General features: G+C 39.8%; 1 protein-coding gene across 1 annotated transcript; it reads left to right on the forward strand.

Moving 5' to 3' along the window:
- Positions 1–4,505: 4,505 nt before the first annotated feature.
- TMEM128 (transmembrane protein 128) lies at positions 4,506–12,061 on the forward strand. Its single transcript, XM_005148491.2, has 5 exons — positions 4,506–4,642; positions 5,796–5,937; positions 6,748–6,909; positions 9,283–9,391; positions 10,783–12,061. The coding sequence occupies exons 1-4, from the start codon at positions 4,522–4,524 to the stop codon at positions 9,380–9,382; spliced, it is 525 nt and encodes a 174-aa protein (XP_005148548.1). The 5' UTR covers positions 4,506–4,521; the 3' UTR covers positions 9,383–9,391; positions 10,783–12,061.
- The last annotated feature ends 1,933 nt before the right edge of the window (positions 12,062–13,994 follow it).

Below are 13,994 nucleotides of genomic sequence, written 5' to 3' on the forward strand. Positions count from 1 at the left end.
CATGAGCTGAATTCCACACTGTGCGCATCAGTGAGGTGTTGTCATGCTGAACACATTATGAAAATTATCTGTACTTTCCAATCTTGTTAACAGTGAGGTCCATGTCCCCTCCAAAGAAACTTCGTCCCTACTTCACTACAGCAGTCAAACCACAGGCAGTGGGGACACAAGACCATCTCCAAAACAATCATTAACATCTTCCCACAGCCGAAAAAAAATGCTAAACTCTATGAATACAGAAATAAAGTGTCTTGCCTAAGGAGAGCAATACGCCTACAGAGCAGACGTTCAATGAACAATAAACTTAAATGCCCATTACCACAACTGACAGTCTTTCCTGATAGTGTGAATTAGATCTGTGATCTTCATTATTAAGAAAATGACAGACTCCAAAACTGTAGGATGCTCATAAATGCCCAAAGTATGAAATTCCTGTATTATTACAGATGCATGATTGCACAAACCTTTTCTTCAGTGAGGAAATCAGTTTCAGTAATTCCCAAGTGTTTCCTTTCCCACCCTCTCACATGTTGCCATTTGTTTTTGCCTCTCTGCCATCCCCTACATTTTTGCAGGCTTTTAAAACCAGATCAAATCCTCAAACTGAGAGGTATTAGATATCACTACTGGCAACTGAGTAGTCAAGAACAATTATAGGTGGAGTATTGCTGCCAAATGCTTTGTATCATTAAACTAGTCTTAGGAAAACATTTTGAGAGCCATTGTACTCCCTAAGAAAGTTAGCATAGTAAAGTGAAACTAACCTTAAAAAACGATTTAGGAGAGAGAGTAGGAAGATTTACATAGCAGCTTCTAGGAGAATGGTTTATCCAGATTTATTTCATGGTTTTTGTTTACACGTTTGAAGATCCAAGCTGGAATGAACAGTCTTATGTTATGTTCTTAATGCCAATTATAGCAAAAAGCAAGGGCAAAACCTTGAAGTTACCTAACCTTTTTAATCGGGACAATTGAGAGAGTTGAAATGATCTTCCATCAAATCAATACTTCAGATTAAAGTAATGTTCTGGACCAACTGCTTTTTTGTATTTTGCAGACAAGTGTCAAGATGAAGAATAACATACCCAGATGAATCAGATGACGTTATACATTATGTGGTGCATTCTTTATCTATTTTCTTAGGTGCCCCCTTTGCCTTTTCAACTGCCTTCATCTTTTATGTTTTCTTTCCCTTCATGAAGTTCAAATGCTTGCATGCTTGTATGTAGTGCATTCTTGGTATCAAACACACTATTATATGTATTGTTTCCTTCCTAAAGGGCCAATTCAGGGCTTCACTGTAATTTAATACTCACATGAGAATTCAACTTGAGTTCAACAGTTTGTGTATGTACCACATTCAGTGTTGACTGAGTTTTAACTTTCAGTTGTTTTTCAGATCTGCATGAAGTTATTCACACCAAGTGCTTTTAAGTCATTCTCTGACTTTTTTCCCATTGTATGGTATTTAAAAAAAAATTAAAAGGATGCTAGATGAAAGCAAGAGAACTGTAGTACTGTTTGAAGGCTTTTTTCTTACCTAGATGTGTTAAGACAATGTATTTACATTTTCACTCAAGTGTAAGAGAGGATATGCAATGCTTTAAGAATAATCTTCAGAAAGCATTGAGAATCTCTACCCATCCAATCCTTTTACTCCTGATAGCGGAAGATATTATTATTTAGTTCATGGATAGAAAGCAGAGTATTTTGCATAATCATTGCTCAAAATAAAGAATATGCCTACACTGCATCCAACATACTTCAGCTAAAAATTAACACAGGGAGAGAGAAGCCAGCAGTACTTAGATAAGAACTGAAGACAATTCTCATCAGGTCTTTTGTGAACTGGTAACATCTGGGGCAATTTAGCCATTGACTTCTGTAACAGGGAAAAAGTTATGAATATTTGCTAGAATACTAGAAAAATGAGATTTTAACTGGGAAGTCTAATTATAAAATTTATATGTACTCAATCAAGGAACATAGAAAGCTACCACTTGTCTGTGTTGTTAAGTTACCTATAATTCAACATAAAAACAACTAATCAGTAAATAGCAAATACTCATCAAGCAACAAGGAAATTTAGTTCAAAATGTCCAAACAGACAGCAAAATTCAGCCCTCACTTATAACTGCAAAACCTGAATATTTAAAAACACTTGAATAACTTACAAAGCATTCTTATTAAAAAGAAAAGGACACAAAGGTGTTGAAGTCCATTTCTGAAAATGCAGGAAGAATTAATGTTATATGAGAGACCAGGAATTCAGTTAACACAAAAACTTGCTGCAAACTCTACCTTTTGTACATGTCCTTCACACAATCTTCAAATTCACAAATTCCTCTCACAGATGGATAACTAAATTTATCAGCTCAGGCACCACATTTTAAAATACTTCCTAACATTTCTGCAGGGATTCTTTAACTTGCAAGAATTACTTATCCAGCAGCCCCACTGTTTAGCTGCTTTGTTAATTAGGTTGTTCATGTTGTAACAGGCTCAGCTCAGCTCCTGATTGCTATCTACTCTTTAACAGATTAATAATTTCTGAATCAGAGAAGCTCTGTGAAAAAGATCACAGAGAACATCTCAGCTCTACAAACACTGAACATAAGTGGTTAGGTTAAGGTCAACACTGAGCCAGAGAAAGGAAGCTCTTATTTCAGCTCTTTGCACAATACCTACTCTGTACGTAAACAGTCTTCAGTTTAACAACACTAACAGATCTTAACCTTTTCAAGCATACATATTTATTTAATTGCTATGTTTAAATCAAAGATATTTCCTATGAATAGCTTTTGCAAAGAACGTACATGAAGATTTCCTTTGTTTCTTCTTTGAATCACTAGCATGAAAGTGAAGGCTGAGGTAATCATTTCACTCAGAGGAAATAAAACAAAGAAACCTCTATTTCATTGCTAAGAAAGCAGAGCTCAGAGGCTCCCACGAGCTGTTAACTTCAAAATATTCAACTGAACAACATAAAAAATAATCACTATAGTCAGTAAGGACTATGATGTGGTTGACCCTTATATAAAATGTGTTCTAAGGCTGGGAAAACAATTTCTGCCCACCACAAAATGGCTCCCATGAAATTCAGATGTAAATGAAGGCCTGAATTTCTGCAGAGCACATAAAAAACTTTTCCATTCATGTATCTTTTTGGCTGAATTTACAAAAACTCAATGCAAAGTAATAAAGAGCAACCAGAACCGCCACTTCCCCTATCCCTAGAACCTCACTCATCTATAAAAGAGGAGACAATTGGGTATTTAGGAAAAGATAGTGATTTTTTCCTGATAAATTACTGTTAGCATCCCTTTTGCTGAAAAGATGGTATCTCCAGGTGGATTACACAACACAGGGGATCTACAGATCGGGTTACACGACAAATGAAGAACCAGTGCTGTTTCTACAGTAACTGTAGAATGCAGTTGTACCTACAGTTCAATCCAAACATTAAATAAGATTATAACTAAATACATTGAAAAAGCTTAGTCTTATGTACTTTTAGGGTTTATCATTGCACTAGTTCAACTGATGTAAGTCTACTGAGTTAAACCTGCTGCAACACTGTAAGAACTAGTTTATATATGTGTAATATCTGTTACTTTATTCACACTTTATTTTTTTCCCACCTATTTCAAAGAGCACTTGGTAAGGGCATTAGGTACACAACAGGTTTAAAACTGCTTAAAACCGGTGCAGGTCAGAGAAAGTCTCGCTTGTACCCTAATTAGTTTCTACCAGTTAGTATGTACCCATAGGATGGCCTGACATTTTTTAAGGTTTACTGATAAAATACATAATTATTTATCCCAAGCCTACATTCCATTCTTCTTTTCCTGTTTTCTCAATGTGAAACTACAGAAAAGTATCTGCAAGGCTTTTATGTTGATAAATGCTGAACAACACGCACAGAATTCATACCCAGTTACCCCTGCCGCGGTCAGGGACACCTTACACTAGACCAGGTTGCTGAAGGCCCCATCCAATCCGGCCATGAACACAGGGATGGGGTATCCACAGCTTCTCTGGGAAACCTGTGCCAGTGTCTCACCTCCCTCGCAGTGAAGAAATGCTTCCTAATATCTAATTGAAATCTCTCCTCTTCCACTTTAATGCCATTCCCCCTTGTCCTATGTCTACCTGTCCGTGAAAAGTCGCTCTGCAACTTTCTCATATATGCATCCAGCTTTCCCCTATTCCTCTTATCTTGATAACAGCCCTCACTCCAGCACTTGTATTTACATCACGCCGTTCACTATTTTCAGTGGGGATTAGTGCGGTTTATCACGCTGGGCCTTTCTCCGAGGCATCCCCTGCCACAGCCGCGCTCCAGCAACGCTCGGCTCCCTACCCGCCGCTGGGACTCGGGAAGACGTCGGTAAGCTCTATCCTGTACATGGCCACTCTTCCGCCTGCCCGCCCCTGCCCCTACACCCCGGGTCACCGCCCCTCACGCCAACGGCCGCCACGCTCCCCGCCCCGCTCGCGTCACTGCCGGAGCGGCCCAAGATGGAAGCCGGCGGCAGCAGCGAGGGCCCGCTCCCGAGGCTCCGGCGCCCTTTACGGCCAGGAGCAGAGCCCCGGGACCCGCTGCTGCCGCAGCCGCCTTTCGGGGGCGGAGGGACGGCCGGTGCGTGGTGTTGGGGGCCGGAGCGGAGCCAGGCTCTGCTGGGCGGGCCGTGTGACAGCACTGCCAGGGCAGGGAGGGTGGACAGGGGACGGCCCTGCTCACGGTAGAAGCGAGGGGGCTCCTCGGTAACGGGGTGCGCTGCTCCGCCGGAGGGGTGCTGCCTGCTGCGGCCAGCTCGGTTGTCCCCGGGTTCCTGGCCGTGACAGTGCGATGTGACAAGAGAGACGTGAGTCGTGTCGGGACGTGCAGCCGCGGATTTCCTGATGGGGTGAAGTGGTTAAATGCTGCAGACCTGAGCTGCAGGAGATGAGGACGGATCTAGGAAATAAAATATAAACCCGCCTGTAAACTCCATCAGAGCTGTTAGTGCGCTCGGCTGGTGATGGTGCATGTGCAGGAGTCGGTATACATTCCACTGCTGGGGGCACAGAGGCCGCCCCGCCAGTAACTTCTAATGATAGCGTTCAAAGTAGGAAACATCAAAGACACCTTTTTTGACCCTGCATATAAATATTGTGTTAGTTGATTACTGTCATGCACAAAAATGATGCTTTCTGATCTGCTTGCTCTGTTGTCTTCCTCCCTAGTGAGGGAAAAAAAGACATTTTTCTGCATAATGGTAATTGTAGTTTACCTGCTGAAGGCAGGCATCAGGCTAGCTCCTGAAATGAAACTGAGCATCTCATGTTTGTGAAGGAGCTGCAGTTGAGCACAAGGAAATGATTTGTGCCTGATTTTTTTTTTATATAAAAAAAAATGATAGAAATAAGTAGTAAGTGGAAATACCAACCTGACTGTCTGTATGCTAGATTGATAAAAATGCTTTAGTAACACCATTAGGTTTTTAATCAGTTAAATAACCCTTACAAAATCTAGTCAGCTGTTAATTTCCTAAATGGATACAACAGACACAGAATGTGCTGGTTGTTAGTGCTTTATATTTTACCTAAGGGTACCTTGCTTAGTCCTTTATTTCAGGAAATGTTCAGATCTTTTTAGAATACTTCCTCTGTAATACAAAGCATATTATACCAAATATGAAAGTCTTCAAAGATAAATGAATTAAAAGGGTAAAGCATTGTATTTTACGTAACTATAATCCTCCTCAATTTAATGACTGGCCTTAGTGCTGTAATTATGCTCTTATTTACAGAAGAGTCTACAGCTGTAGAAAAGAAGAAGCAGCCTCTTGCCAGACTGAATATTCATTCTGCTTTCTGGATTTTGGCATCAATTGCTGTGACATACTACTTTGATTTTTTTAAAACTGTTAAAGAAACTATTCAAGCAGATAGGTAAGGCACTTTTTCTTACAAAGGAATTTGTGTTTTAATCTTACAGCCCTACTCAGTTTGTTAAATCTGAACACTGTGTTTTAAGTCTTGGATAAACAAAAGATACAGTAGGAATAGAGAGAGCTGGAAAAGAGAAGGCTCATGGGGATTTTAGCGTGCATATAAGTATGGGAGGATACATAGATGACAGCCAGGCTTTTTTCAGTGGTGCCCAGTGACAGGTCCAAGGGCACAAACTGAAACATCGGAGCTACCCTCTGAACATCAGGAAACACCTTTTCACTGCGACCTGGTACAGGTTGGCCAGCGAGGTCACAGCATCTCCACCTTTCTTCTTTTTGAAGAAGAAACTTTTTCACTGCTGAAACTTCTACTGCTAAATTTGAATGTTCATGAACTTGAAACCTTACTAAAGCTTTCTGCAACATTTCTGTTGCAAAACCAGTAGCCTGATTTATAGTGAGAAGCACAGTTGCAGTGGAGCCTATTTTGTTTAATTACTGATGAAGCATTTTTGGTGTGGTAGTGTATTAGATCACTGACAGGTTCTGTTTCATTGTATTTCCAAAATACTTGAGGGAATAATAATTGACAGGAGCATTGCATTGGAAAATTAAACTCAGTGATGTGTATTACACAGCTTTAGAAGGGCAAAAAGTATTTTGTAAAAGTAATTTAAGAAAAAAACTGCAGGAACTCTAGGCCAACCTGTATAATTGCCTGTTCTGTTGCTGGACGAGAATGAAGATTAATGTGCAAACTGCAGTGTGCCTGTGCTTAACATGCTTTACCATGCTTCCATCCCCACAGTTGGTGGCTTGCCTCTGGCAGTTGTTTATTGGCTGCATGTTTATCTGTTGCCTTTTACTGCATACTGTATCTTGAATGGTATTGTGGCATTGAGGACTACGATACACAGTATCCAGCACTAATACCTATCACAACAGCTACCTTTATTGCAGCAGCGATTTGGTAAGTTCAAACACTGTACAAACTTCTGCTAAAACTGAGCAAGTCTAACTGTGTTAGTGGGATCATTTTATAACAAGCGTAATTGCTGTAATTCTAATAACTTCATTGATGACAATACCAGTTCTACGTAGCATAATTTATTCCACTTTCAACATTCATCCACAGAGCAAAACTTGCAGCTGTTGAAACTGCATATGAAGCATACTTGTAGATGTACTGGTTATTTTCTGCCTTGAAAATTTAGGGGAAAACTGAAGTTCTTAGCTCTGTTAGTGTAAATTGCTCACCTTTGATAGCTGTTTGTAAGGTTTACATGTTGTAGAATCATAGAATAGTTAGGGTTGGAAAGGACCTTAAGATCATCTAGTTCCGTCCCCCCTGCCATGGGCAGGGACACCTCACACTAAACCATGCCACCCAAAGCTCTATCCAACCTGGCCTTGAACACCACCAGGGATGGAATATTCACAACTTCCTTGGGCAACCCATTCCAGTACCTCACCACCCTAACAGTAAAGAATTTCTTCCTTATATCTAATCTAAACTTCCCGTTTAAGTTTTAACCTGTTACCCCTTGTCCTGTCACTGCAGTCCCTAATGAAGAGTCCCTCCCCAGCATCCATATATCCCTTCAGATACTGGAAGGCTGCTATGAGATCTCCACGCAGCCTTCTCCAGGCTTGAACAGCCCCAACTTTCTCAGCCTGTCTTCATACAGGAGGTGCTCCAGTCCCCTCCTCATCCTCGTGGCCCTCCTTTGGACTTGTTCCAGCAGTTCCATGTCCTTTTTTTGTTGAGGACACCAGAACTGCACACAATACTCCAAGTGAGGTCTCACAAGAGCAGAGTAGAGGGGCAGGATCACCTCCTTTGACCTGCTGGTCACACTCCTCTTGATGCACCCCAGGATACGGTTGGCTTTATGGGCTGCAAGTGCACACTGAAGCTGGCTCATGTTCATTTTCTCATCGACCAACACCCCCAAGTCCTTCTTGCAGGGTTGCTTCTAATCTCTTCTCTGCCCAACCTGTAGCTGTGCCTTGAATTGCCCTGGCCCAGTTAAGACAATGAGTATTTTTTAGCTGAGAAAAAATCATGCCTGATCAGTTTCTAATACAAAGGTCTTCATTATCAAACAATCCATAAGTAGCAAATGTATAATGAAATTTATACTTCTGGCTATTATATGAGCTTTAAGGTTTATATCTTGTCAGAGAATGGTACTTTTGGTAAGAGCTACTTTCTGAGATTATAGGAATCAGAATTGAGCAAATGTGCGCATGAATGAAAAAATTATATACATATGTGCCAGTATATTTGTTTACTCTTTGCATGAAAGGTTGTTCTCTCTAGTTTAGGTGTTGTATCTGAATCACTTCAGTCAGTATTTGTTTCAATGCTGGGAAAAAAGGACGTCTAAAGACAAAGCTTCCCTATAGTCAAATCTAATCTTTGTAATCCAATTGTAAAATAAGTTGGTTTTCCTCCTTTCTCTTCAGTTAAATCTGCTTGTTTGGAAGTAAAAATTAAGGCTTTTCTCAGCTGCCATGTATGCTCATGGGAGAACAAGAGTAGTTAATTTTCAGGTGCTTCATATAAAATAATATTATCAACTAGGTTGGAAAAGACCTTCAAGATAAAGTCCCAGCTGTTACCACATGACTGCCAAGTCCACCACTAAACCATGTCACAGCCTATTCTAATGCCTGACTACCCTTCCACTGAAAGATTTTTTTCCTAATATCCAACCTAAACCTCTTGTGCTGCAGTTTAAGGCCATTTCCTCTTGTCCTATCACTTGTTGCCTGGGAGACCAGACCAGCCACCACCTTGCTCCATCCTTGTTTCAGGTAGAGAGTGTTAAGGTCCCCCCTGAACTTTCCCTTCTCCAAACAAAACAACCCCAGTTACCTCAGCTGCTTCTCCTCACATTTGTGCTCCAGACCCTTCACCAGCTTTGTTGCCCTTCTCTGGACCTGCTCCAGCACCTCAATGTCTGTCTTGTAGTGAGGGGCCCAGAACTGAACACAGTATTTGAGGTGTGGCCTCACCAGTGCTGAGTTCAGGGGGATTATTGCTTCCCTAGTCCTGCTGGCTGTACTATTGCTAATACAAGCCATACAGATATTCTGAAAGTAGAAGATACTTTTACCCTTGGTGGGACTGACTGGATTTGCTCAGTGTAAAATCTGCAGCAGCTACTGAAGTTTTAGGATGAGCTGTCAGCAAATAAGCGGTAAAATAAACTATCAATTTAATAAGTAGATGCTGGTTCCTTTTTGTTTTCATAAAGAAACAAGTATTTTTCCAGGTACTATGTTTTCTGTGTATTTACTGTTGAATTTACCAAAATCTTCCTGCTTTTATCTGCAGCTTCAATGTTGCCTTGTGGCCTGTCTGGTCGTTTATGACGCCTTTGTTGCTCTTCATTCAGTTTATGGGTGTTGTGATGCTTGTGTCACTCCTGGGATAAATCCTTCAGGTAAATAATTTAATTGTTTAAGCACAAAAAATATGTATCTTTCTGCATGAACTGCTTTATTAGACATTTAAGGATTGTAAGAATTTCCTCTCTGTTTTGTGTACACTTCTAGAATGTTGACATTTTGTGGCATATAGAATGACTGAAGAACATGAAAGTATCTTAAGGGGAACAATACACTTTTTTTTTTCTTCTCTATGATTCCATTTTAGATGATTAAAAAAAGTGATTAGTGAGAATGGATGATTTGGGGGCATATAGCCCAAATACCTGAAGCTTTTCCCAGACTGAGCAGTACAGATCAACCTGCTACCTGGAAAACTGCCAGGTATCAGAAGTTCTTTGTTCTTTCAAAAACAAAGCAAAATGACCCCACAACCTTTTAAAGGCAAACTTGGGTATTTTGTTGACTTGAAAAACTCCTATGTTGAAAGCAGGTTCTCTCATCTTTTGTTGGAATATACCGTTCAAATGAAACTGGAAAAGCTTAAGGAAGCATCAAAGAAGGCTCGGTATGTAGGGTAAGGGATGTCCCCTGTATCACAGGGGTCTACATCATCCATTGAAGTGACTCCTTTTGGCAGGTCTTCTTTGCCATACTTCTCAAGGGAATGTGGGGAAGCCTCTTTAGTTTTGCTTGCCATCATAAATCCTTTTAGTAAGGAAGTCTCTGAGCACTTTTATGAGCACATCAAGAAGAATGAGACAGTGCTGGATTTTGAGTGTAGCCTCTTACAGTGTCAGAGTTGTAGGCAAAAATATTTAATGGCTGGGAAACACAGATTTTGTTTGCATGAGCAAACTGAAACTAGTGTTGCCATTTTTCCTGTTCTCTAGACATCACAAAGCCTAATTTTTTAAGGAGGTAATTAAGTCATACTCTGACAACACCTATAGACTTCTGAAAAATACAGTATTTGATTAGAGCCTCTTTACTGCATTATGGAGCTTCAGTCACACTTGCTGATGCAAACTTCTTCAAACCATGTTTGTTTGTTCTGCCATTAGCTATGTTCTGTTTGAGCACTGGAAGGATTTGGGAGAAAGACACATTTCAGTGTATTAGAGCTGGTTGTATTAACAGACTAGAATGACCATTCTGTATTAGTTTGTATGTAGAAAGTAAGAAATACAAGTGAACTACAGATATCCTGAACAGCTGAATCTTACGAAAACATTCTGGTTTTCCATATGAACAGCCAAGTCAATTGTGTTACACAGAATTTGTTAATTCTGTATTAGGCCAGATAATTATTGGGCTAATAATAAGGACCAAATTATTACTTGGTGATTCAAAATCATTAACTAATAATATCAAATTAGGACAAACTTGTGCAGTATATACAGCATTACTGTATTTTTGTTAAAGTTGGATTTGCTTTTTCTTTCAGCTTCATGTGGACTCGAGCAACTGTTATCCTGCCAACTGAATGTCACTTTTGTAACACTCCAATGCTTTTATTGTTTCTAATACTGCTTGTTTGTGCTAACTGATACTGTAATTATTATACTGCCTGATTTATAAATCAAATGGACATAACCATGGGTCAGCCAGTGGCTGGAGAAAGCAACTGATTAGTAAGTAAGTGAAGGATACATAGGTTTTACCTCTCTTAGAGACATAAAGCATTTCCTCACTGTTTTGTAAAACTTTTATTTATATTTCATTTTTAAACAGCTGGGTAATAAGTCATAGAATAGTTTGGGTTAGAAGCAACCTATAAAGCTTATCTCTGGGGACTGCAGAGATCACCTTGTCCAACTTCCTGCTCAAAGCAGGTTGTTTCATTTGAAAATTCAAATCTTTTGGGATCTTAATACTAGATTCTTTCAATTTGCAGCAGTAAAGAGGCTGATACTAATTTAAATGCAAAAAGTCATGCACAGTTGGGAAAATAAAACAACATTGTCTGTTCATCTTGGCTGAGGTCCTTAAGCATCTGGAAACCTGGGCACCATCTAATTGCTTGACCATTTTATATAGATCCTTGTGTTAGATACTGTCACACCCACACCTTTTGGAAGAGAGGAAAATGTAGAAGCTGGATATTGACGTGTTGAAATTTACTCCTTGGGACTGGTGCTTGAAGACTGGACCGTTAGAGGAGACCGTGTTTTTCGTTCTGACTCTCAATTTCACACCAAATTCACACATTCACACACATGTATTTTGCTGAGTACAAAATACATGAAGTATTTAGTAATGAAAACAATAGACATTGTCTGTGGCTGCTACTGTTTCAGTGTGGAAAAATGTTGCTACTGGTATTCAATACAAAGGATCAGTCAAACCAGACTAAAATATATTTAGCACTGCTGTTAAGTAGCTCATAGAGTAAGTTAACAGCTTGATCTGTTTAAATGTAATATTTAAGTTTTCCAAACCCAGTTGTACTTCATCTTTAAAAGGCGAGTTGCTTATCTTCATCTTTTAACAATTTTTAACTATTTTACATGTGCATACACAGGTACATTTGAGTAACTTGTTTATTACGGTATTTAAAAAGCAGTGCTGCTCAGGGATGGAAATTATCACTGTATTTTTGTCAGCTATATAATGCTCCAGCTGGTTTAGATTGCCTTGTACTCTTGAATTAAAATTACTGTTTACTACATGTTTTTTCACATTTGTTCTTCTGGACATAATAAACTTTGTACAAAAGTGATCAATTAGTGTTCATTATTTGTTTTAACTAATTTGACTGTTCCTGGGGACTGCACTGCAGTGTTCACTGTAATAGGTGACCTGACAAAATGCTTTTGCCACTAACAGTTCTGTGAACTCCTTGCTTTTGTTATTTTCCTTACCATAAAATAAAGAACTTGGGGCAAGAAAGTAGAAAGAGGTATCTTAATAGTTCGCTGAAAACAGTTATTAGGCTATCAAAATCCCTACCGCTCCCTAAGCTTAAATGTATTAGCTGGCTGCAGACCACTGTAGGTATTTTCTGTATCAAGTTACATTGATTTCATTTGAGGTTGAGAATGAGTATTGGCACCAAAGAGCTCTTTGCAGGTAACAAGGGATGCTCTAGAATAATCTTGAAGTAAATAGTCCACACGGTGAAAATAATTTATCACAGTTATCCTGAAGCTCTGTAATATGAAAGCATCTTTGTTATTCTTTAAAGGTTACATTACATAAGTTAGAAGTAGAAGTTGGCACTTCCATAAGCTTTGAATAATGATGGATGTAGCTCTGACCTAGAGGTGGTTGAAGCCTTAACTGTTTGATTAGTTATGCTTTCTGTTTATACTGCTGTTATGGGCCTGACTGAAACAAAGCTAGCTTTCAGTTAAGTGCATTTTTCAAAAGCAAAATGGCTTAAAATAGCTGTTTCTTGGGAACAGGGCAAAATGAATAAAGGACATGAGCTACTGCTTCCTTACACTTACTTACGTAGGTAACTGTCTAGAATTCATTCATTCCACCCTTCTGCTATTTTGTATTTCTTCCCTGTTCTTTAGGAGGAATGTGAACATCAGGAATGTACATATTAAGTCCAGAACTGTCCTTTATTATTTCAGGAAAAAAACTTTAATAATATTTGGTTTCAGAAGACAAAAACCCTTAAAAGCTCTTCTAAGTTTTGTCAGTGGAAGTGGAGTGAGATAGATGATGTCTTTTCATTTATTTAATTTATTTTGATGTAGCTGAACCAGTGGCTTAATTTCATGTGAGACATAGGTCACTCACTGTAAAAAACAATGCTATGGACATCTGATATGCTGCCAACAGATATGGGGTAAAAATGTAAGACCTGCCTGGCCAGAACAAGGATTAGTCTGTCTTGGTATTGACCTCCAAGCTACGGCTAGGTACCTGAATGCCTAGAATTAAGGGAATTTGTATTGTATGCAAACAAAATACCATTTGAAATATTTAGTGTTTTACACTGAGCTAAGTTCCTCTCAACCCCTGTAGCCAACCAACTGGTGCTCCAAGTCTTGAGGTTTGTGTACCTTGGTAGCTTATGATATGGGTCACAGTTACAACCTAGCAACTGAAATTAAAAATGGCAAATATTTAAAATGGGCATAAAAATTGGGAAAGTGACTGCATAAATAAACAGTAGACTAAACCCTGCAGTCTTTACTGAAGTTGTTGCTACTTCAAGCCGAGTAGATGCTACTCCAGCTAGCAATTGCTGTAATACTCTTGTCAGAACAGGACTTACTAAGAAAAGATTAAGGTAAATTTCTGTCTTGGAAAGGTTTAGGCAATTCCTGAACATCAAGGTTATTTCCTACCAATGGAAGCACCAATTGCCAAAAAGAAGGTGGACTGTGAGGCCCAGAGCATGAACGTGTGGTGGGTGATCCCACTGCCGCCTGTGTGCATCGCTGGCTGTTGGCTCCCGGCCTCGAGGCAGGCTCCATCCGTCGCCCATTCTCCCTTTCTCCGACAGTTTCCCACACGTTGGCAGTTCCTCAGCTTTCCAGCCGGCCACCAACCTTCGGGGGTGTTTTGTCTGCCGCTCGCTATCTTTCCCGCCTCCCTATCTAGGGAACATGTTCTGCTCCATGTTGATAGTTGTCTCTATCAACACGAACGTCAGCTCCGTGTCCCTCACTGCAGCCAGCCCTGCGGGGCTCCCTGCCC

The sequence above is a fragment of the Melopsittacus undulatus genome, chromosome 7 (genome assembly GCF_012275295.1).
Source record: "Melopsittacus undulatus isolate bMelUnd1 chromosome 7, bMelUnd1.mat.Z, whole genome shotgun sequence".
Classification (NCBI taxonomy): domain Eukaryota; kingdom Metazoa; phylum Chordata; class Aves; order Psittaciformes; family Psittaculidae; genus Melopsittacus; species Melopsittacus undulatus.